The sequence below is a fragment of the Coregonus lavaretus genome (genome assembly GCF_964263955.1).
Source record: "Coregonus lavaretus genome assembly, chromosome: 14".
Classification (NCBI taxonomy): Eukaryota; Metazoa; Chordata; class Actinopteri; order Salmoniformes; family Salmonidae; genus Coregonus; species Coregonus lavaretus.
This window is the reverse complement of record NC_140001.1, coordinates 7452983-7475972: the sequence shown is the minus strand read 5'-3', so window position 1 is coordinate 7475972 and position 22990 is coordinate 7452983. Positions and strand designations below refer to the sequence as shown.

Sequence of the window (22990 nt, the reverse complement as noted above, 5' to 3'; positions counted from 1 at the left end):
TAAGCGTCCGGGTTAGAGTCCCGCTCCTTGAAAGCGGCAGCTCTACCCTTTAGCTCAGTGCGGATGTTTCCTGTAATCCATGGCTTCTGGTTGGGGTGTGTACGTACGGATTTAAGTTTCCCTGCATTAAAGTCCCCTGCCACTAGGAGCGTTGCCTCTGGATGAGCGTTTTCCTGTTCACTTATGGCCTTATATAGCTCATTCAATGCAATCTTAATGCCAGCATTGGTTTGTGGTGGTAAATAGACAGCTATGAAAAATATAGATGAAAACTATCTTGGTAAATAGTGTGGTCTACAGCTTATCATAAGATACTCTACCTCAGGCGAGCAAAACCTCGAGACTTCCTTAGTATTTGATTTTGTGCACCAGCTGTTGTTTACAAATATACACAGACCGCCACCCCTATCACAAGTGATAGGCTAATATTGTCACCCATCAGACTATCCTTAATTTAATGTTGTTATACTAAAGAATATATGTATGAAATTAGTTTTGATTTTGAATGGACCATTATCATGCACCTGTTGGAACAGGGGCATGGGAAGAAAAATACATGTAATCTATGCACTTAAATAGCAAATAGAGGACACTTTTCCCGTGGTTCATTTTAATGCCAGCCGGGTAGACTATACTCCTGTGATAAAGCGAAGCAATGTGCTTAATATTAGGAAAGTTGATAAATATAGTAGGCCTAGCCTATAGAAAGCTGATGGGATCCTCTTTTTAATAGAGGCCATCAAAACTGTTTTCTCACGCAATTGCATAGCCTATAGACATTTTGCGCAACATGAGCTCATGAAATGTTTGATTTGATTTTTGATTACATTTGCATTGATGTCAGAGTGATTAGAGGGACAATAGAGTGCGGAGTACCAGGCAGTTAGCAAGTTTGGTAGGCTACTAATGACCAGCAGCAGCACCAGAGCTTGGAGAAGCCTAATTACCATGACTAAACGGTCACGTGGAATTTGACTGCGGTCATGACTCATGACTGCCGGTGTGGCGGTAATACAGTCACCGTAACAGCCCTACTCTGAGATCTATCTGGGTATTAAATAACAAATGATTGTTCAGAACTTCGAACTGAGTTTAGTGGACGATTGTTTTTGTTTGTGAATCCTTTAGGAGGAGAGTGTACCTGAAGCAGCAGAGCTGGGCAGGAACAGAAGGTGTGAACAGTGAAAATATAGCAGTCGGTGGACACAGTAGGTGGATCGATCGAAGACAAGAGATGGAGAACTGTGGATTGGGTTCAGAAAAAAGAAAAAGAGAGTGTAGAGAAGAGATGAGCGAGAGGAGATGGAGTGGAAGGATGAGTATGATAGAGGGATGGATTGAGGGAAAAAGTTATTTAGAGGACGTAGCACTCTCTCTCTCCTTCATAACCCAATCTCATACCACAGATGTCATATTTTCTGCTTCACTACAGACGCCAATAAAGTCAATAAAGTGTGTTCGTATGTGTGTGTGTGTGTGTGTGTTTGTTTGTTTGTGTTGGAAAGAAGGGGGGGGGGGGGGGGACGACATTAGGCAAACACCTGCTTTGTCAGAGACAACATTAGACAACTACAATGTTTTGGATCCATCCTCAGTTTTTTCCTATCACAGCCATTAAACTCTGTAACTGTTTTAAAGTCACCATTGGCTTCATACTGAAATACCTGAGCGGTTTCCTTCCTCTCTGGCAAGTGAGTTAGGAAGGATGCCTGTATCTTTCTTGTGACTGGGTGTATTGATAGACAATCCAAAGTATAATTAATAACTTCACCATGCTCAAAGGGATATTCAATGGCTGCTTTTTTTCCCCCCATCTACCAATAGGTGCCCTTCTTTGCGAGGCATTGGAAAACCTCCCTGGTCTTTGTGGTTGAACCTACACTATTATTGCACACAGAGTCCATGCAACTTATTATGTGACTTTGTAAGCACATTTTTACTCCTGAACGTATTTAGGCTTGCCATAACAAAGGGGTTGAATACTTGACTTGACATTTCAGCTTTTCATTTTTAATAAAAAAACGTATTATTATTATCATTCCACTTTGACATTATGGGGTATTGTGTGTAGGCCAGTGAATGTTTTTTCTCTCAATTTAATCATTTTAAAATTCAGGCTGTCTGAAGGCACTGTATATTTCTGAAGGCACTGTATTTACACAGGGTACCCGTACCGAGTCGATGTGCACAAGGTAATTGAGGTAGATATGTACATATAACTAGGAATAAAGTGACAGATAATAAACAGTAGCAGCAACGTATGTGATGAATCAAAAAAGTTTGTGTATAAAGGGTCAATGCAGAGTCCGGGTAGCTATTTGGTTAACTATTTAACAAACTATTTAGCAGTCTTATGAATTTGGGGTAGAAGCTGTTCCCTGTTTGTTCCAGACTTGGTGCATCATTACCACTTGCGGTGGGTGTGGTAACAGAGAGAACAGTCTATGACTTGGGTGGCTAAAGTGTTTGACAATTTGTAGGGCTTTCCTCTGACACCGCCTAGTATAAAGCTCCTGGATAGCAGTGAGCTCGGGCCCAGTGATGTACTGGCCCGTACGCATTACCCTCTGTAGCGCCTTCTGGTCGGATGCCAAGCAGTTGCCATACCAAGCGATGATGCAGCCATTCAAGATGCTCTCAATAATAATATAATATATAATATGCCATTTACCAGACGCTTTTATCCAAAGCGATTTACAGTCATGTGTGCATACATTTTTACGTATGGGTGGTCCCGGGGATCGAACCCACTACCCTGGCGTTACAAGCGCCATGCTCTACCAATTGAGCTACAGAGGACCACAATGGTGCAGCTGCAGAACTTTTTGAGGATCTGAGGGCCCATGACAAATCTTTTCAGCCTCCTGAGGGAGAAGAGGAGTTGTCGTGCCGTCTTCACGTGTTGGTGTGTGTGGACCATGATAGATCCTTAGTGATGTGGACACTGGGGAACCTGAAGCTCTCGACCCACTCCACTACAGCCCTGTCGATGTGAATGGGGGCGTTCCCGGCCCTCCGTTTCCTGTAGTCCACGATCAGCTCCTTTGTCTTGCTGACGTTGACGGAAAGGTTGTTATCCTGGCACCACACTGCCAGGTCTCTGACCTCCCTATATGCTGTCTCATCATCGTCGGGGATCAGGCCTACCATCGTTGTGTCGTCGGCAAACTTAATGATGGTGTTGGAGTCGTGCGCGGCCGCACAACCGTGGGTCAACAGGAAGGGAATAAGCACGCACACCTGGGGGTGGCTTGTCAGGATGTCCAGGAACCAGTTGCAGAGGGAAGGGTTCAGTTCCAGGGTCCTTAGCTTGGTGATGCGCTTAGAGGGTACTATGGTGTTGAACGCTGAGCTGTAGTCAATGAACAGCATTCTCACATAGATGTTTTTCTTGTCCATGTGGAAAAGGGCAGTGTGGAGTGCAATAGAGTTTGCATCATCTGTGAATCTGTTAGGGCAGTATGCGAATTGGAGTGGGTCCAGTGTGTCTGGGTGATGGTGTTGATGTGAGCCATGACCAGCCTTTCAAAGCATGTCATGTCTACAGATGTGAGTGCTATGGGGCGATAGTCATTTAGACAGGGACCACTATGGTGGTCTGCTTGAAACATGTAGGTATTTCAGACTGGGTCAGGGAGAAGTTGAGAATGTCAGTGAAGACACTTGCCAGCTGGTCAGCGTATGCTCTGAGTACGTGTCCTGGTAATCCGTCTGGCTTTGCGGTTTTCTGAATGTTGACCTGCTTAAAAGTCTTACTCACATCGGCTACGGAGAGCGTGATCACACAATCATCCGGAACAGCTGATGCTCTCATGCATGCTTCAGTGTTGCTTGCCTCGAAGCGAGCATAGAAGTGATTTAGCTCGTCTGGTAGGCTTGTGTCACTGGGCAGTTCGCAGCTGTGCTTCCCTTTGTAGTCTGTAATCGTTTTTAAGCCCTGCCACATCCGACGAGCGTCAGAGCCGGTGTAGTACGATTCAATCTTAGTCCTGTATTGACTCTTTGCCTGTTTGATGGTTCGTTGGAGGGCATAGCGGGATTTTTATAAGCTTCAGGGTTAGAGTCCTGCTCCTTGAAAGTGGCAGCTCTACCCTTTAGCTCAGTGTGGATGTTGCCTGTAATCCATGGCTTCTGGTTGGGGTCAGGTACGGTCACTGTGGGGACGAGGTCATCGATGCACTTATTGATGAAACCAGTGACTGATGTGATGTACTCCTCAATGATATCGGAAAAATCCCGGAACATGTTCCAGTCTGTGCTAGCAAAACAGTCCTGTAGATTAGCATCTGCGTCATCTGACCACTTCCTTAGTCACTGGTGCTTCCTGCTTTAGTTTTTGCTTATAAGCAAGAATCAGGAGGATAGAGTTACGGTCAGATTTGCCAAATGGAGGGAGAGGGAGAGCTTTGTACGCGTCTCTGTGTGTGGAGTAAAGGTGGTCTAGAGTTTTTTTTCCTCTGGTTGCACATTTAACATGCTGGTAGAAATTAGGTAGAACGGATGTAAGTTTCCCTGCATGAATGTCCCCGGCAACTAGGAGCGCTGCATCTGGATGAGCGTTTTATTGGTAAATAGTGTGGTCTACAGCTTATCATAAGATACTCTACCTAAGGCGAGCAAAACCTTGAGACTTCCTTAATATTAGATTTTATGCACCAGCTGTTGTTTACAAATATATATAGGCCACCACCCCTTGTCTTACCGGAGTCAGCCGTTCTATCCTGCCGATGTAGCGTATATCTCGCCAGCTGTATGTTATCCATGTCGTCGTTCAGCCATGACTCGGTGAAACATAAGATATTACAGTTTTTAATGACCCGTTGGTAAGATAACCTTAATCTTAGGTCGTCCAATTTATTTTCAAATGATTGAACATTGGCTAATAGGATTGATGGAGGAGGCAGTTTACTCACTCGCCGTCGGATCCTTACAAGGCAACGCGACCTACGTCCACGATATTTCTGTCTCTTTCTCATGCGAATGACGGGGTTTTGGGCCTTGTCGGGTGTTTGTAGAATATCCTTTGCATCCGACTCGTTGAAGAAAAAATCTTCGTCCAATACGAGGTGAGTAATCGCTGTCCTGATATCCAGAAGCTATTTTTGGTCATAAGAGACGGTGGCAGAAACATTATGTACAGAATAAATTATAAATAATGCGAAAAAACACAAATAATAGTACAATTGGTTAGAGGGCTGTAAAACAGCAGCCATCTTCTACGGCGCCATTCTCTATGTCAGCTCTGTGATTCGATCCAGCAACCTTTCGGTTACTGACCCAATGCTCCTACCCACCAGGCTACCTGCCGCCCTATTGCATACTATGAATATGAGACCAAATACTTAACTTTTTACTACTTTAATACACATAAGTGAATTTGTCCCAATACTTTTAATCCCCTAAAATGGGGGGACTATGTTCAAAAGGTGCTGTAATTTCTAAACGGTTCCCGATATGGATGAAAATACCCTCAAATTAAAGCTGACAGTCTGCACTTTAACCTCATATTTATTGTATAATTTCAAATCCAGAGCCAAAACTACAAAAAATGTGTCACTGTCCCAATACTTTTGGAGCTCACTGTACGTCATTGTGTCTCAATGTAATCAAAGTATAAAATTATTGTTATTTTCAAATGAAATCTCTTTTTGGGCTTAGTTGTGGTCAATTTGCAGTGTAAAAATTATTATAATTGTTTCCGCCCCCCCGACCATTCGCTCCGACAATAATTGTCCCGCAGCTAAATCTAGTTGCCTGCCTAGAGAATGTGTTAGCTTCCTGTACAAATTATCTCTAAAGACAGTCACAATGGCAATAATCAAGTGATGTTAAGTCAATTTCCTTGTTCAATGAGCAGCTCGGCTGAAGATAATTGGTAGTGGGACAAACAAAAGCACACGCCAAGATTACAGAGGAGCTGAAGAGGGATACCTTAATAGATGTTCAGGTTTAGACGCCAGACTGATAGGCTTCGTTCCAAACTGCAACCTATTCCCTATCTAATGCACTACTTTTGACTAGATCCCTATGGGCCCTGGTCAAAAGTAGTGCACTACATAGCAAATAGGGGGCCATTTTTGACGCAACCATAGTCTACCATGGTTTGCCACTATCGCACCCACCCCACCCCACCCTCACCCTCACCCTCCCTACCATCACCCTCACCCTCCCTATCTCCATGTGTCTACACATTACTTAAGGAGAATTTCCACCCTCAAAGAGAATGCAAATGATAGACATAGGCACGTCAAAACGTGGGAAAAGGAAATGGGAAGATTAAGGGCAAAGATTAATTGACAGCAATAAAAGATTAACATTTGGCGGCCAAGTTCATTAAAACCTTCAAAGGGGTTTGAGAGTAGCTGGAGAGAGGGAGTGAAAGGGGGGGGGGGGGGGGTATGCTAATGTGACATTATTAATTAATCCTCTTTCTTAAGGTAAAATATCTTTAAAAAATATAAATGACTTGTATTAAGCCTTTTTGGGGTTAAAATAATCACAGTTATCTGCCAATGATGTTAGAGAATTTAGCTTGGTAAGAAAAAACAAGAACAAAAACAAGTGAATTATCACTCAAGATATTTAGGCTTGCTTAGATTTTTCGACAGCCTTAATAACAATAGTAGTGATGGTAACAACAGAAGTGTCATAGTAGTGATGGTAACAATAGAAGTGTCATAGTAGTGATGGTAACAATAGAAGTGTTATAGTAGTGATGGTAACAACAGAAGTGTCATAGTAGTGATGGTAACAATAGAAGTGTCATAGTAGTGATGGTAACAATAGAAGTGTCATAGTAGTGATGGTAACAATAGAAGTGTCATAGTAGTGATGGTAACAATAGAAGTGTCATAGTAGTGATGGTAACAATAGAAGTGTCATAGTAGTGATGGTAACAATAGAAGTGTCATAGTAGTGATGGTAACAATAGAAGTGTCATAGTAGTGATGGTAACAATAGAAGTGTCATAGTAGTGATGGTAACAACAGAAGTGTCATAGTAGTGATGGTAACAATAGAAGTGTCATAGTAGTGATGGTAACAACAGAAGTGTCATAGTAGTGATGGTAACAATAGAAGTGTCATAGTAGTGATGGTAACAATAGAAGTGTCATAGTAGTGATGGTAACAACAGAAGTGTCATAGTAGTGATGGTAACAATAGAAGTGTCATAGTAGTGATGGTAACAATAGAAGTGTCATAGTAGTGATGGTAACAACAGAAGTGTCATAGTAGTGATGGTAACAATAGAAGTGTCATAGTAGTGATGGTAACAACAGAAGTGTCATAGTAGTGATGGTAACAATAGAAGTGTCATAGTAGTGATGGTAACAACAGAAGTGTCATAGTAGTGATGGTAACAATAGAAGTGTCATAGTAGTGATGGTAACAATAGAAGTGTCATAGTAGTGATGTAACAATAGAAGTGTCATAGTAGTGATGGTAACAACAGAAGTGTCATAGTAGTGATGGTAACAACAGAAGTGTCATAGTAGTGATGGTAACAATAGAAGTGTCATAGTAGTGATGGTAACAACAGAAGTGTCATAGTAGTGATGGTAACAACATAAGTGTCATAGTAGTGATGGTAACAACAGAAGTGTCATAGTAGTGATGGTAACAACAGAAGTGTCATAGTAGTGATGGTAACAACAGAAGTGTCATAGTAGTGATGGTAACAACAGAAGTGTCATAGTAGTGATGGTAACAACAGAAGTGTCATAGTAGTGATGGTAACAACAGAAGTGTCATAGTAGTGATGGTAACAACAGAAGTGTCATAGTAGTGATGGTAACAACAGAAGTGTCATAGTAGTGATGGTAACAATAGAAGTGTCATAGTAGTGATGGTAACAACAGAAGTGTCATAGTAGTGATGGTAACAATAGAAGTGTCATAGTAGTGATGGTAACAACAGAAGTGTCATAGTAGTGATGGTAACAATAGAAGTGTCATAGTAGTGATGGTAACAATAGAAGTGTCATAGTAGTGATGGTAACAATAGAAGTGTCATAGTAGTGATGGTAACAATAGAAGTGTCATAGTAGTGATGGTAACAACAGAAGTGTCATAGTAGTGATGGTAACAATAGAAGTGTCATAGTAGTGATGGTAACAATAGAAGTGTCATAGTAGTGATGGTAACAATAGAAGTGTCATAGTAGTGATGGTAACAATAGAAGTGTCATAGTAGTGATGGTAACAACAGAAGTGTCATAGTAGTGATGGTAACAATAGAAGTGTCATAGTAGTGATGGTAACAATAGAAGTGTCATAGTAGTGATGGTAACAACAGAAGTGTCATAGTAGTGATGGTAACAACAGAAGTTTTATAGTAGTGATGGTAACAATAGAAGTGTCATAGTAGTGATGGTAACAACAGAAGTGTCATAGTAGTGATGGTAACAACAGAAGTTTTATAGTACTGATGGTAACAACAAACGTTTTATAGTAGTGATGGTAGCAACATACGTTTTATAGTAGTGATGGTAACAACAGAAGTTTTATAGTAGTGATGGTAACAACAGAAGTTTTATAGTAGTGATGATGATACACTTGTTGTTTTCCTAATTACATTGGTGGCTTCTGTTAAAGCAATTTGACAAACAAACAGTCATTAGTCCCAGTTCTGGTTTTATATTACAGTTGTAGATGGTGAGTGTTTGAAGACCGTAGCGTTGTAATTAAAAGACCTTCATTTCCCTGGAGGTGGAGATGCTATGATACTACTGACTAGTGCTTTTATGACACACCTCCATTATTCCCCTTTTAGTGGAACTACAGGGAGCTTCTTGACAGTTGGTTGGCTGGCTTACCCTTAATTAGCTTCAAGTTATGAACTCGGCACTGACATTGTGTGTGTTTGTGTGTCTCTGTGTCTGTGTGTGTGTGTGTGTGTGTTTGTGTGTGTGTGTTTGTGTGTGTGTGTGTGTGTGTGCCTGTGTGTGTACCTGTGTGTGTGCCTCTATGCGTAGGTGTGTGTGTGGGGAGTGTGATTATTTCCACATCTGTGTCCAAGTGTAGTTCCATGTCAACCCCACGTTATAATGGGTACATGGTGAACTACATTTCCCATAACCTCCCCCTTCTGTCTCTCTCTATAGGTCCCTCCAAGACCTGTCCAAGCAGACAGAGTTGCCGTACGGGACAGTGTTGGACTCGGCAGTGTACGAGCAGGTGCGCAGCAAGGCCATGAACCCCTTTGAGAGGGACCCCATGTACTCCCAGATGTGGCGCATGATCAACCGCACCGGAGGGGCCGACAACAACGTGGAGGAGTCCAAGGAGGGCATCCGCAAGGTACACCACTTTACATAGTCTACGCCATTTAGCAGATGATTTTATCCAATGCGATGTACAGTACAGTGAGTACGTATATACTAGTGTGTGTGAACCCACAAACCTGTCATTGCTAGCACCATGCTCTTACCAACTGAGGCACACGAGATCACGAGTCCTGGTGTGTCCTAAACGTACTAGTCTAGATGTTTCATAGGGTTTCATATATCTCACCTGTGGCTTGGTGACGTGTCGTACATGGGTTCATTATTGTCAGTAGCTTGTTAAACTACAACTACAGACAAAATCCTAAAATGCGATTGGTGTAGAGCGAGACAGAGGGGAGAGGTTGTACTCTAGGACTCTAAACAGTGTGAGATATGCATGGTTTAGCACTCAATCCCCAGTATGATTACTAACTACCATAAGTGCCTGGTACAGGTATTTAAATGTGTCATTTGTAAGCCTCAATATAAATATAAAATTATATAGATCCTCCCTGGTGTTCTTTTATTAGTAAATTGGAACCGACATAGGATGCGTCCCAAATGGCACCCTATTCCCTGTTTTGTGCACTACTTTTGACTAGGGCCCATAGGGATCTGGTCTAAAGTAGTACACTATATATGGAGAAGAGTGCCATTTGGGATGCACACTTGGTAGCAGCAATTAAAGCAATGGTAAATGAGTGAAGTATGGCTTCAAGCCTTCATCTCCTCGACAAAAAGATTATTAGGGCTGAATACCTCATTAGTGGGTTTGGTTTCATGAATTAGTCAGTGTTTTGTTGAGATAATCAGCACTCCCAGGTGCTCGGATAAAGGCGACACCCCCAGAGTAGCAGACAAGTACAACAACTATGAAGCTTAATGCAGGAATAGAGTAGCAGACTAGTACAACAACTATGAAGCTTAAGGCAGGAATAGAGTAGCAGACAAGTACAACAACTATGAAGCTTATTGCAGGAATAGAGTAGCAGACAAGTACAACAACTATGAAGCTCATTGCAGGCCGTCATTCCCGCTGCGCTCCTCCTATGTATTTGTCTCTCTTATTCCCTCCCCCCTCCCTACTTGTATTACTGGGCTGTAGGCTCAACATCTCCCTCTAGTGGAATACTGGTGTCAATGACAGGTTTGTCTCTCCTAACCCAGAATCGTTCTATTTTTCTTTACCCTTTCTATTTTTTTTAAAGATTTGTTTAATTCAGTTTTGTCTGTTTGTTTTCATGCGTTATCTCTGGAAAGCAGTATCTTCTGTCAGGAGTGCCAGTGAGTCCGGCAGCCAGGAGTACCAGTGCCCTCCGTTGGTCCCCCTATAGTTTAATTTGTAGATCGTGTTTTCCTTCTCCTATCCTATGTCTTGTCTTGTCTTGTCTTGACGGTCGAGTGTTGATAGTTCTATATTCCACACACTGTCAATAAACCTCTCAGAATCACAGTCCCAGGCACTATGGATTTTTTCCCCTCACACTGTTCAGATTGCAATCATTATAGAAGAATAATATTATCTGTCAGAGCCACTGTGTTTATCTTATCAGGAACATATAGCAGAGCCCTGAAGGACATTATGTTAGGGGTAGAAATTCCAATCTCTGCCACTTCAGTCTAAGCTCAGAATGTTCAATACACTTTTAGATTCCCCACCTATTCTTGATATCACAGCCATTTGCAGTATAAGCTCAGAACATTCAATACTCTTGTAGATGTTCGACCTATTCTTAATATCATAGCCATTTGCCTAGTAGGATGTGAATGGCAATTAATGTTATGCGATATCATTGCAGTCCATAGGGAACCATACTTCTGAGGAAGGGTTTCACTGATATTTCATCAACACACGTGAAATTGCTGTTCATTAGTAAAAAAAAAAACTGTGCAAAATACAGTGCATTCTGAAAGTATTCAGACCCCTTGACTTTTTCTACATTTTGTTACGTTACGGCCTAATATTGATGAAATTACATTTTCCTCATCAATCTACACACAATACCCCATAATGACAAAGCAAAAACAGGTTTTTTGACATTTCTGCAAATGTATATATATATAAAAATAAGATACCTTATTTACATAAGTATTCAGACCCTTTGCTATGAGACTCGAAATTGAACTCAGGTGCATCCTGTTTCCATTGATCATCCTTGAGATGTTTCTACAACTTGATTGGAGTCCACCTGTGGTAAATTCAATTGATTGCACATTATTTGGAAAGGAACACACCTGTCTATATAAGGTCCCACAGTTGACAGTGCATGTCAGAGCAAAAACCAAGCCATGATGTTGAAGGAATTGTCCGTAGAGCTCAGAGACAGGATTGTGTCAAGGCACAGATCTGGGGAAGGGTACCAAAATATTTCTGCAGCATTGAAGGTCCCCAAGAACACAGTGGCCTCCATCATTCTTAAATGGAAGAAGTTGGGAACCACCAAGACTCTTCCTATAGCTGGCCGCCCGGCCAAACTGAGCAATCAGGGGAGAAGGGCCTTGGTCAGGGAGGTGACCAAGAACCCGATGGTCACCTTAACAGAGCTCCAGAGTTCCTCTGTGGAGATGGGAGAACCTTCCAGAAGGACAATAATCTCTGCAGCAGTCCACCAGTCAGGCCTTTATGGTAGAGTGGCCAGAAGGAAGCCACTCCTCCGTAAAAGGCACTTGACAGCCCATTTGGAGTTTGCCAAAAGGCACCTAAGGACTCTCAGACCATGAGAAACAAGATTCTCTGGTCTGATGAAACCAAGATTGAACTCTTTGGCCTGAATGCCATGCGTCATGTCTGGAGGAAACCTGGCACCATCCCTACGGTGAAGCATGGTGGTGGCAGCATCATGCTGTCGGGATGTTTTTCAGTGGCAGGGACTGGGAGACTAGTCAGGATCGAGGGAAATATGAATGGAGCAAAGTACAGAGAGATCCATGATGAAAACCTGCTCCAGAGTGCTCAGGACCTCAGACTGGGGGCGAAGGTTCACCTTCCAACAGGACAACGACCCTAAGCACACAGCCAAGACAATGCAGGAGTGGCTTCGGTACAAGTCTCTGAATGTCCTTGAGTGGCCCAGCCAGAGCCCGGACTTTAACCCGATCAAACATCCCTGGAGCGACCTGAAAATAGCTGTGCAGCGACGCTCCCCATCCAACCTGACAGAGCTTGAGAGGATCTGCAGAGAAGAATGGGAGAAACTCCCCAAATACAGGTGTACCAAGATTGTAGTGTCATACCCAAGAAGACTCGAGGCTGTAATCGCTGCCAAAGGTGCTTCAACAAAGTACTGAGTAAAGGGTCTGAAAACGTATGTAAATGTCATGTTTCAGTTTTTATTTTTAATACATTTACAAAAATGTCTTAAAACCTGTTTTTGCTTTGTCTTTATGGAGTAATGTGTGTAGATTGATGAGGGGAAAAACATATTTAATCAATTTTAGAATAAGGCTGTAACGTAACAAAATGTGAAAAAGTCAAGGGGTCTGAATACTTTCCGAATGCACTGTACATATTTTATTAAATACTTTTGGCCTTTCCAGTATACCCTGAAACACTACTCTAATAGTATGGTTCCAATCACTGGTTATTCTCAAGCGGCCCGAGTCCGAGGCTGTACAACTTCTCTTTTACTCCGTCAGTGTCCTCCAGAGAAGGAAAATGGCCGCCAGTTCCACATATGTATGCTGCTCTGTCTGGACTAATGAGAGTAGCTATGAAGATTATGCTAATAACTCAGGTAATTGTAAATCATCTTTCTGCTACTGGGTTCCTCCCTTGATGCAGGAGGAAATGGTAATGTCTCAGAGATAGAGGGGAGGGAGGGAATGAGGGAGGGAGGGAGGCAGGGAGAGGGAGATGGGAGGTGTCTTTGTCTGACTACAAATGAGGCGTCCTTTACACTGCGGTGCTCAAAGTGATCTCAGTAATTTTTCTCAATGTGCCGACTTCATTATCAAGGTCTTAAATTGCAAACATTACCCTCACACTTAAGAGAGGGAGGGGAGGGGAGGTTAGGGGGGAGATGGGATGATAGATAGATAGATGGACAGACAGACAGACAGACAGACAGACAGACAGACAGACAGACAGACAGAGTGATAGCGATAGAGGGATGGATGGGGGAGGGATGGAGGGAGAGGAAGAGATAGATAGTGTGAGTGACTAACGGTAATGGTGGTGGTTGAAGAAATGAATTAAAGAAAAGAGAAGCTGGAAGAACAGCTGCAAGAAAAATAGTTCGCATTGTACAACCCCCCCCCCCCCCCCCCACCCCCCCCCCCCCCCCGTTTACTCATTAGTTTCTTGTCATATTGAAATATGTTAAACAGCGTGATGTAGTGAGAAATGGAGAGACATTATTTACACAGAGCATATCAATGAGCTACTCTGCTCCTCTCTGTCTGTCTGTCTGTCTCCCACTGTGTGTGCTCTCTGGAGTGGCTTGGTGCTCTGAAAGCCTTTCCTGTTTACTCTGTCCGATGGCTCTCTTAAAGCACACTGTGTGTCTGAGGGACCTGTAGCCCTACAGTGTGTGTAAGTGTGTGTGTGTGAAATGTTCCCGTGTGTGGGTTTGCCAGTCGTCAAGGGAGGCAGAGCTTGGCAGTTGCCAGGGTTACGTGCGATAGCGGGGCAGCTGTGGTGGATGACAGATGTGTATCATAGTGTGAGCTGTCTCTGCAGATATCCAGTCACTAGCTCATATCAGACAGGTGGACAGAATACCAGGAACCTAGCTCTGCAATATATCTGAGGCTACTGGTCCACAGACACTGTAAAACAGAACCATCTAAGTCACTCAATGAAATGAGTACTGGTAACTTACAAAAAAATATGTTGCTTGACTCAAAAACTAAGATCATTTGAGTTGTCCGACCTGAGTATGCTTTACAGTGTACTTTACTTTTGTAGGGGTTGAGTTAATGTCTTAAATCACTAAAATAGTTACATTTCACGGTGATATGTAATTAGATTTCAAAACTTCAAACACATCCCTCAGTAATAAAGCAGATAACAGTGTGTTATCCCGTCCCTCAGAATACTGAGAGAGGATGGGAGAGCGGGATGCAGGGTCGGGGGAGAATTTAGACTGGACATTAAAGGAGGAGAACAAATAAAATACAAGATGGGCAGATAGAGTGTGTAGCCAAAGAGAGAGAGAGAGAGAGAGAGGGGGGGAGAGAGAGTGAGATGGAGAGAGAGAGAGAGAGACCCAACCAAATCATGAGAAAACAAAAAGATAATTACTTGACACATTGGAAATAATTTACAAAACAGCTGAGCAAACTAGAATGCTATTTGGCCCTAAACAGAGAGTACACAGTGGCAGAATACCTGACCACTGTGACTGACCCAAACTTAAGGAAAGCTTTGACTATGTACAGACTCAGTGAGCATAGCCTTGCTATTGAGAAAGGCCACCGAAGGCAGACCTGGCTTTCAAGAGAAGACAGGCTATGTGCACACTGCCCACAAAATGAGGTGGAAACTGAGCTGCACTTCCTAACCCCCTGCCAAATGTATGACTATATTAGAGACACATATTTCCCTCAGATTACAGAGATCCACAAAGAATTCGAAAACAAACCCAATTTTGATAAACACCCTTATCTACTGGGTGAAATACCACAGTGTGCCATCACAGCAGAAATATTTGTGACCTCTTGCCACAAGAAAAGGGCAACTAGTGAAGAACAAACACCATAGTAAATACAACCCATATTTATGTTTATTTATTTTCCCATTTGTACTTTAACTATTTGCACATTGTTACACAACTGTATATATACATAATATGACATTTGAAATGTCTTTATTCTTTTGGAACTTCTGAGTGTAATGTTTACTCTTAATTTGTATTGTTTATTTCACTTTTGTTTACTATCTACTTCACTTGCTTTGGCAATGTTAACATATGTTTCCCATGCCAATAAAGCCCTTAAATTGAAATTGAATTGAAATTGAGAGAGAAAGAGAGAGAGAGAGAACACCATGACAGGAGTGTTGCCGGGTAACCTATGGCTTACGAGTTCTTGGAGATGTTGCCGCTGCCCAGCTTGGGACCTGGCATATATACCTGGCACTCATCTGACTGTACCTGACAACCAGCATCAGAGCCAGGTACAAACAGCTGCATCCTGCAGGGAGAGGCTTTGTGCACAAACGGCACCATTCCCAGAAATTTACAAATAGTACACTTTTGAAGACGTGTCCCTATAGAGTTGTGAAGATGTGAAGTAAGTCGGGGGGGGGGGGATAGCAATAGCTCTCTATGTGGTCATACTGTACCTAACTACAATAAGTTGAATGCACTAACTGTAAGTCGCTGTGGGTAAGAGCATCTGCTAAATGAATAAAAGTACACAGTGGCAGAATACCTGACCAAGGCAGAATACCTAACTATTTGCACATCATTATATCACTGTATATAGACATAATATGACGTTTAAAATGTCTTTATTCTTTTGGAACTTCTGAGTGTAATGTTTACTGTTAATATTGTATTGTCTATTTACTTCACTTGCTTTGGCAATGTAAACATATGTTTCCCATGAATGACAATAAAGCCCTTAAATTGAATTGAATTAAATTGAGAGAGAGAGAGAGAGAGAGAGAGAGAGAGAGAGAGAGAGAGAGAGAGAGAGAGAGAGAGAGAGAGAGAGAGAGAGAGAGAGATGAGAGACGAGAGAGAGAGAGAGAGGAGAGAGAGAGAGAGAGAGAGAGAGAGCGACTAGCCTGCACTGATCTCAGTCTGCTGATTGATTTAGTACTGGGATTGTTGCTAGGCATCTGAAGAACTGGCCTACAGCGCTGGAGCTGTAAGTGAAAGAGAGAAAGAATCAGAGAGAGAGGGAAAAAGAGAGGGATGATACGAGCACATGGCTAAGATAGTGGACTAATAAAGGGAGTGTGCGTGTGTGTATGTGTGTGTGTGTGTGTGTGTGTGTGTGTGTGTGTGTGAGAGAACTGGCTATGGCTGCTCCGTCGTGGCCCCGAGGTTCTGTTAATGGACTGATCTGTCATTATGACTTACTTAACCGCATCCAGCCGCTTGCCGCAGGAGTTTGTAATTATAAAACGTGTAATAAGAAAATCAATGAAAGTGTAGGGACGTAAATGGCAATTAGGGGTGGGGGTTCGTTGGGACGGTTGGGGGATGGGTGGTATATTGTCCTGCAGCGAATAAGAGGAGGCTGAGGAGCAGAGGGAGGAGTGATGTTAATTGATGGTGTATCACACTGACACAGGAACTTTCACACATTCCTTTCATCTTCTCTCTCTCTCTCTCTCTCTCTCTCTCTCTCTCTCTCTCTCTCTCTCTCTCTCTCTCTCTCTCTCTCTCTCTCTCTCTCTCTCTCTCTCTCTCTCTCTCTCTCTCTCTCTCTCTCTCTCTCTCTCTCTCTCTCTGTCTCTCCTCTCTCTCTCTCCTCTCCTCTCCTCTCCTCCTCTCCTCTCCTCTCCTCTCCTCTCCTCTCCTCTCCTATCCTCTCCTCTCCTCTCCTCTCCTCTCCTCTCCCTCTCTGCTCTCCATGACTCCCTAGCCATCCCCTGTGTATCCACGTGTCCTGGGGGAGACCTAACTATCACGGAGAGAGTGGTGGAGGTGCAGGCGGATTCTCTGTCAGTCATGGATTCCAGTAATCTAAGATAGTTTTGAGCTTCAGCCCTTTTTTCTGTAATATTTTGTTTCCACTGCAGAACAGAGGGAGTAATGAGTCTATTGGGACGGCTAATATGTATGCTTTATTTTAGTATTTTTTTTGTGTGGACGTGTTGGGATGCTACCGTGGGAAATATGATGTGCAATGGGCTAGTTATGCACCTTCATGGTCTTGATCTGTGCTGTCTGGGTTCTGGGTCTGCTCTCAGGGTTAGACCAGGGCCTGGTCACCAGGCCCATTGCAGTGCTTTGCAGTGCTGTGCAGTGTTTACATACAAAAAGTAACCTTGTACTGAGGAGTTGCTCTCCCACCGCTATCCACTGCAACTGATTAAAGCTACCTCACCACCGGTGTTTGCAAAAACGCTCTCGGTTCTCTGTCTTCCATTTTACACTCATCCTTGTAGACAGGACGTACAGGAAGTTTCATTATTGTCCCTATTTTCCGTCTTAGATCTTATTACAAACTCAAGTTTATCTTGATTTGCCTAATTAGCATTCCTAAAAATGTACCTTATAATAATATAATATGCCATTTAGCAGACGCTTTTATCCAAAGCGACTTACAGTCATGCGTGCATACATTTTTTTTTTTTGTGTATGTGTAGTCCCGGGGATCGAACCCACTACCTTGGCGTTACAAGCGCCGTGCTCTACCAGCTGAGCTACAGAGGACCATCAATTGTCGTTTTTAACAAGCTTTTAGTGTTAATGTTTGCCGTTTGAGCAAATAGTTTTTTTTCTGCCATTCTATTCATATTGCAATCGTTTTCCCTTTACAAAGGACATTTGTGTGGTTAGAACGATGTGACACGCTTCCTTAACGAGGCACTGTAGACAAATGCAGATCATTAAAAGATTAAAGAAGTACGTCACTGCTGGCGAAACCTACCACAGAGGAAAAGGCAAAGGCAATCACAAAGGAGGAGAAAAGTTGCTAAAGCACGACTGCATAAATTGGGAGGGAAACATCAATACAAGAACAATGAAGAGAAAACTTCCTTCTAAGGAGAAGCTTAATCTTGGCCCATCCAGACCTGTGTTTTCCAGCAAGATGACCCAAATTGAATCATTACATTTCACATCGGTATTCCCCAGAAGAGAAGAAAAAGAGAATAGAGCCGCGAGTTCAATGATTGGATTGTAAATAAATTAAAACACAAAGAGGCCATGGATCTGAAGGAGGATGGCGCTGGTATAAATTGTGTAGGTGGAAACTTCCGAGCCCCTCTCACTGTCTTCCTCCCTCCCGATGGCGGTGATGCCACCTCATTCTCATTCTGTTTGCTCTCACACCCTCCACACGTCTTTATCTCTGTCTACCTGAGACAATATGGTGCCAGGCCAGGGCCTAATGGACTTTTAGACAAAGGAGACAACAATACAGATGTAGGATCTTAATTTGAGCCAGTTTGCTACAGCAGGAAAATAATCCAGCAGCAACGGGAAATGTAAATTATTATGTGGATTATAATTAATGGACATTTTTGAGGGGTTGATACATTTTTTGTTAGGGCAAATCAAGTCTGACATTTCAAAGTGGAAATTACAAACTTTGAAGCCTCTTTAAAACTCAAATACACTACAAGTTTGCATAACCAGGAACAGAGCCAGCCCAATGCTCTGCTCTTCCATTCTCTCAGCCACAGTCTAGCCTTAAGACAGATTAGATCACAGACAGAGGCTAGAGCAGGGGTGTATTCATTACATAGATTCTGTTGCAAAACGTTTCGCAACAGAAACCGTTTACTACAAACTCTCTTCAACGTGATGTAAAAGCTGTTGGGTTCTTAAACGGAAGTTGTAGTTAATTTTAATTGTATGGTTTTCACGCGTTGCCATTCCAATCTGAATAGTGTTTGTCACAAGCTGCACATCTGTAAATGATCTATTCTTCCATGCTCTAAAGTGGAGTGTTCTCAGTTGTGTTCCTTCCAACTTCTTCCAGCCGCTTATGTTTTTTGAAGAGAGACACGACTGAACCACAACTTCCTTTTAAGAACAAAACGGAACTAAATAGCTTTTGGAGTAAACGGTTTCTGTTGCAATTTCTTTTGCAAAAGACAAAACGTTTTGCAACAGAATTGGCGTAATGAATACAGAACAGGAGGCTGAGGACCGGAGATTCTCCTTGAGATTCACCTGCTATTGTCACATCCTGCCCATGTTGTCAGGGTCATGACCCCTCCTGTCAGGAAAGGAAGTCACACCTGTGCAGCAGGCAAAACCTGTCACCACACCAGATAATACAGAGAGAGAGAGAGAGAGAGAGAGAGAACGAGAGAGAGAGAGAGAGCACCTCGGGCTGCTGTGTCCAAAGTACCTCTGCCCATATGTCCACTGTAGAGCGTCTCAATCATCCATCATTAAGCATGTTTGTCCTCAAGATACCTGTGCTGAAAACAGAGAGAACAGCCCTACAGTACCAAGAGCCCTACTATAATTGCAAATGACAAGTGGGGTGGGGGTCTGCAGGATCCACTGGTGTAAGCCTATTTAAAAAGGTAATGACTCAGCCGTGGTGAGCTGTATTGGTGAGGTCTGCAGGGGGGTGAGAGGATGGAGATAGGGCATTCATGATGCCAAGGGAAACCAGGCTTCCCAAAAACATTTAACAATAAAAAAAAAAAAAAAAAAAAAAATGTATCTTTCGTATCTTATCTGTGTTTCATAAGAAAAAGCATCAGAGCAAGCGAAACAGCGCCCCTCTGTCTCTGTATGTGTAGCCCTTATATCTGATGCTGTCTGGTCAAAAAGAGTATGACATTGTTGCTGCCCGTAGCATTGAATGCAAGGGAAGCCAGCGAGCATTTGGCCTTCCTTGATAAAAAAGTATAAAATAATAGCCAATCAGCGTTGAGTTAAACAGAGTGCGCTCACCTGTCCTGACGCACCAAAAAAAAAGGTTGAAGGAAAGCCAGTTTGGATTTGGCTTCTCTCCAATCACATCACATCGAGAGCCAAACGTCATTGACAGAAACAACTTGAATTGTTGCATCTTGTTGTGTTGTTGTCCTCCGGTGGCTAGCTAGCTAAAATTGGCCCTTTCCTAAATTAGCTTTGGGTCATTGTCCGGCTGGAAGGTGAACCTCCGTCCCAGTCTCAAATCTCTGGAAGACTGAAACAGGTTTCCCTCAATAATTTCCCTTTATTTAGCGCCATCCATCATTCCTTCAATTCTGACCAGTTTCCCAGTCCCTGCCGATGAAAAACATCCCCACAGCATGATGCTGCCACCACCATGCTTCACTGTCGGGATGGTGTTCTCGGCGTGATGAGAGGTGTTGGGTTTGCACCAGACATAGCATTTTCCTTGATGGCCAAAAAGCTCAATTTTAGTCTCATCTGACCAGAGTACCTTTTTCCATATGTTTGGGGAGAGTCTTCCACATGCCTTTTGGCGAACACCAAACGTGTTTGCTTATTTTTTTCTTTAAACAATGGCTTTTTTCTGGCCACTCTTCCGTAAAGCCCAGCTCTGTGGAGTGTACGGCTTAAAGTGGTCCTATGGAAAGATACTCCAATCTCTGCTGTGGAGCTTTGCAGCTCCTTCAGGGTTATCTTTGGTCTCTTTGTTGACTCTCTGATGAATGCCCTCCTTGCCTGGTCCGTGAGTTTTGATGGGCGGCCCTCTCTTGGTAGGTTTGTTGTGGTGCCATATTATTTTGATTATTAAATAATAGATTTAATGGTGCTTCGTGGGATGTTCAAGTTTCGGATATTTTTTTATAACCCAACCCTGATCTGTACTTCTCCACAACTTGGTGCCCCTTGCTTAGTGGTGTTGCAGAATCTGGGGCCTTTCAGAACAGGTGTATATATACTGAGATCATGTGACAGATCATGTGACACTTAGATTACACACAGGTGGACTTTATTTAACTAATTATGTGACTTCTGAAGGTAATTGGTTGTACCAGATCTTATTTAGGGGCTTCATAGCAAAGGGGATGAATACATATGCACTCACCACTTTTCCTTTATTTTTTAAATTTCACTTCACCAATTTGGACTAATTTGTGTATGTCCACTACATGAAATCCAAATAAAAATCCATTTAAATTACATGTTGTAATGCAACAAAATAGGAAAAACGCCAAGGGGCATGAATACTTTTGCAAGGCACTGTATATCACGGTGTAAAGGTATATGAACTAACAGCTTATAGTGCAAACAACGCAATTATCGCAACACATAGGTTGAAGTATGGATTTTCTTCTGGCTTGGCTTCCTCAGTGAATTTACTCACGCACCTCTACTGTGATTGGGATCACTTCATAGTTGAGACAGGCATGTTAATGTCGATATTTGGCCCCACTGGAGCTGTGACTGAAGCTACAGTGTCTTGCGAAGTACCTCACTCGCTGCATGTCGACTGGCTGTTTTGACAAAGTTTCCGTCTGTGTGAGAGGGTCTGACTGCTACTGTCATTCTTTTTGAGTGAGGGAGCCCTAAGGACAGTCTCAGACATGACAGAGTGATACCGGGGAGAGAGGAAAGGAGGCAGAGAGGGATAATACGGGATGCTTATGGCCCATTCAACAGACTTATGGCCCATTCAACATAATTCTGGCCCATTCAACAGACTTCTGGCCCATTCAACAGACTTCTGGACCATTCAACTGACTTCTGGCCCATTCAACAGACTTCTGGACTATTCAACCGACTTCTGGCCCATTCAACAGACTTATTGGCCATTCAACAGACTTCTGGCCAATTCAACATAATTCTGGCCCATTCAACAGACTTCTGGCACATTCAACCAACTTCTGGCCCATTCAACCGACTTCTGGCCCATTCATCAGATTTATGGCCCATTCAACAGACTTCTGGCCCATTCAACAGACTTCTGGACCATTCAACCGACTTCTGGCCCATTCAACAGACATATGGCCCATTCAACAGACTTCTGGACTATTCAACCGACTTCTGGCCCATTCAACAGACTTATTGGCCATTCAACAGACTTCTGGCCAATTCAACATAATTCTGGCCCATTCAACAGACTTCTGGCACATTCAACCAACTTCTGGCCCATTCAACCGACTTCTGGCCCATTCATCAGATTTATGGCCCATTCAACAGACTTCTGGCCCATTCAACAGACTTCTGGACCATTCAACCGACTTCTGGCCCATTCAACAGACTTCTGGCACATTCAACCAACTTCTGGCCCATTCAACCGACTTCTGGCCCATTCATCAGATTTATGGCCCATTCAACCAACTTCTGGCCCATTCAACAGACTTCTGGACCATTCAACCGACTTATGGCCCATTCAACAAACGTATGGCCCATTCAACAGACTTCTGTCCCATTCAACAGACATATGGCCCATTCAACAGACTTCTGGCCCATTCAACCAACTTCTGGCCCATTCAACAGACTTCTGGACCATTCAACCGACTTATGGCCCATTCAAACGACTTCTGGCCCATTCAACAGACTTATGGCCCATTCAACAGACTTATGGCCCATTCAACAGTCTTCTGGCCCATTCAACAGACTTCTGTCCCATTCAACAGACTTCTGGACTATTCAACCGACTTCTGGCCCATTCAACAGACTTATTGGCCATTCAACAGACTTCTGGCCAATTCAACATAATTCTGGCCCATTCAACAGACTTCTGGCACATTCAACCAACTTCTGGCCCATTCAACCGACTTCTGGCCCATTCATCAGATTTATGGCCCATTCAACAGACTTCTGGCCCATTCAACAGACTTCTGGACCATTCAACCGACTTCTGGCCCATTCAACTGACTTCTGGCCCATTCAACAGACTTCTGGACTATTCAACCGACTTCTGGCCCTTTCAACAGACTTATTGGCCATTCAACAGACTTCTGGCCAATTCAACATAATTCTGGCCCATTCAACAGACTTCTGGCACATTCAACCAACTTCTGGCCCATTCAACCGACTTCTGGCCCATTCATCAGATGTATGGCCCATTCAACAGACTTCTGGCCCATTCAACAGACTTCTGGACCATTCAACCGACTTCTGGCCCATTCAACTGACTTCTGGCCCATTCAACAGACTTCTGGACTATTCAACCGACTTCTG

The 22990-nt window shown here is 43.1% G+C and overlaps 1 protein-coding gene across 1 annotated transcript in view; it reads left to right on the top strand.

Annotated features, from left to right (window-relative positions):
- The window catches only part of LOC311141343 (glutamate receptor ionotropic, delta-2), a gene marked incomplete at both ends in the record, with an annotated part of 590499 nt that overhangs the window by 500541 nt on the left and 66968 nt on the right, over positions 1 to 22990 (top strand). Inside the window, one exon of the mRNA XM_084176639.1 lies at positions 9102 to 9297. Within this exon, the coding sequence (XP_084032765.1) occupies positions 9102 to 9297 (196 nt within the window). The remainder of the gene's footprint in view (positions 1 to 9101; positions 9298 to 22990) is intronic.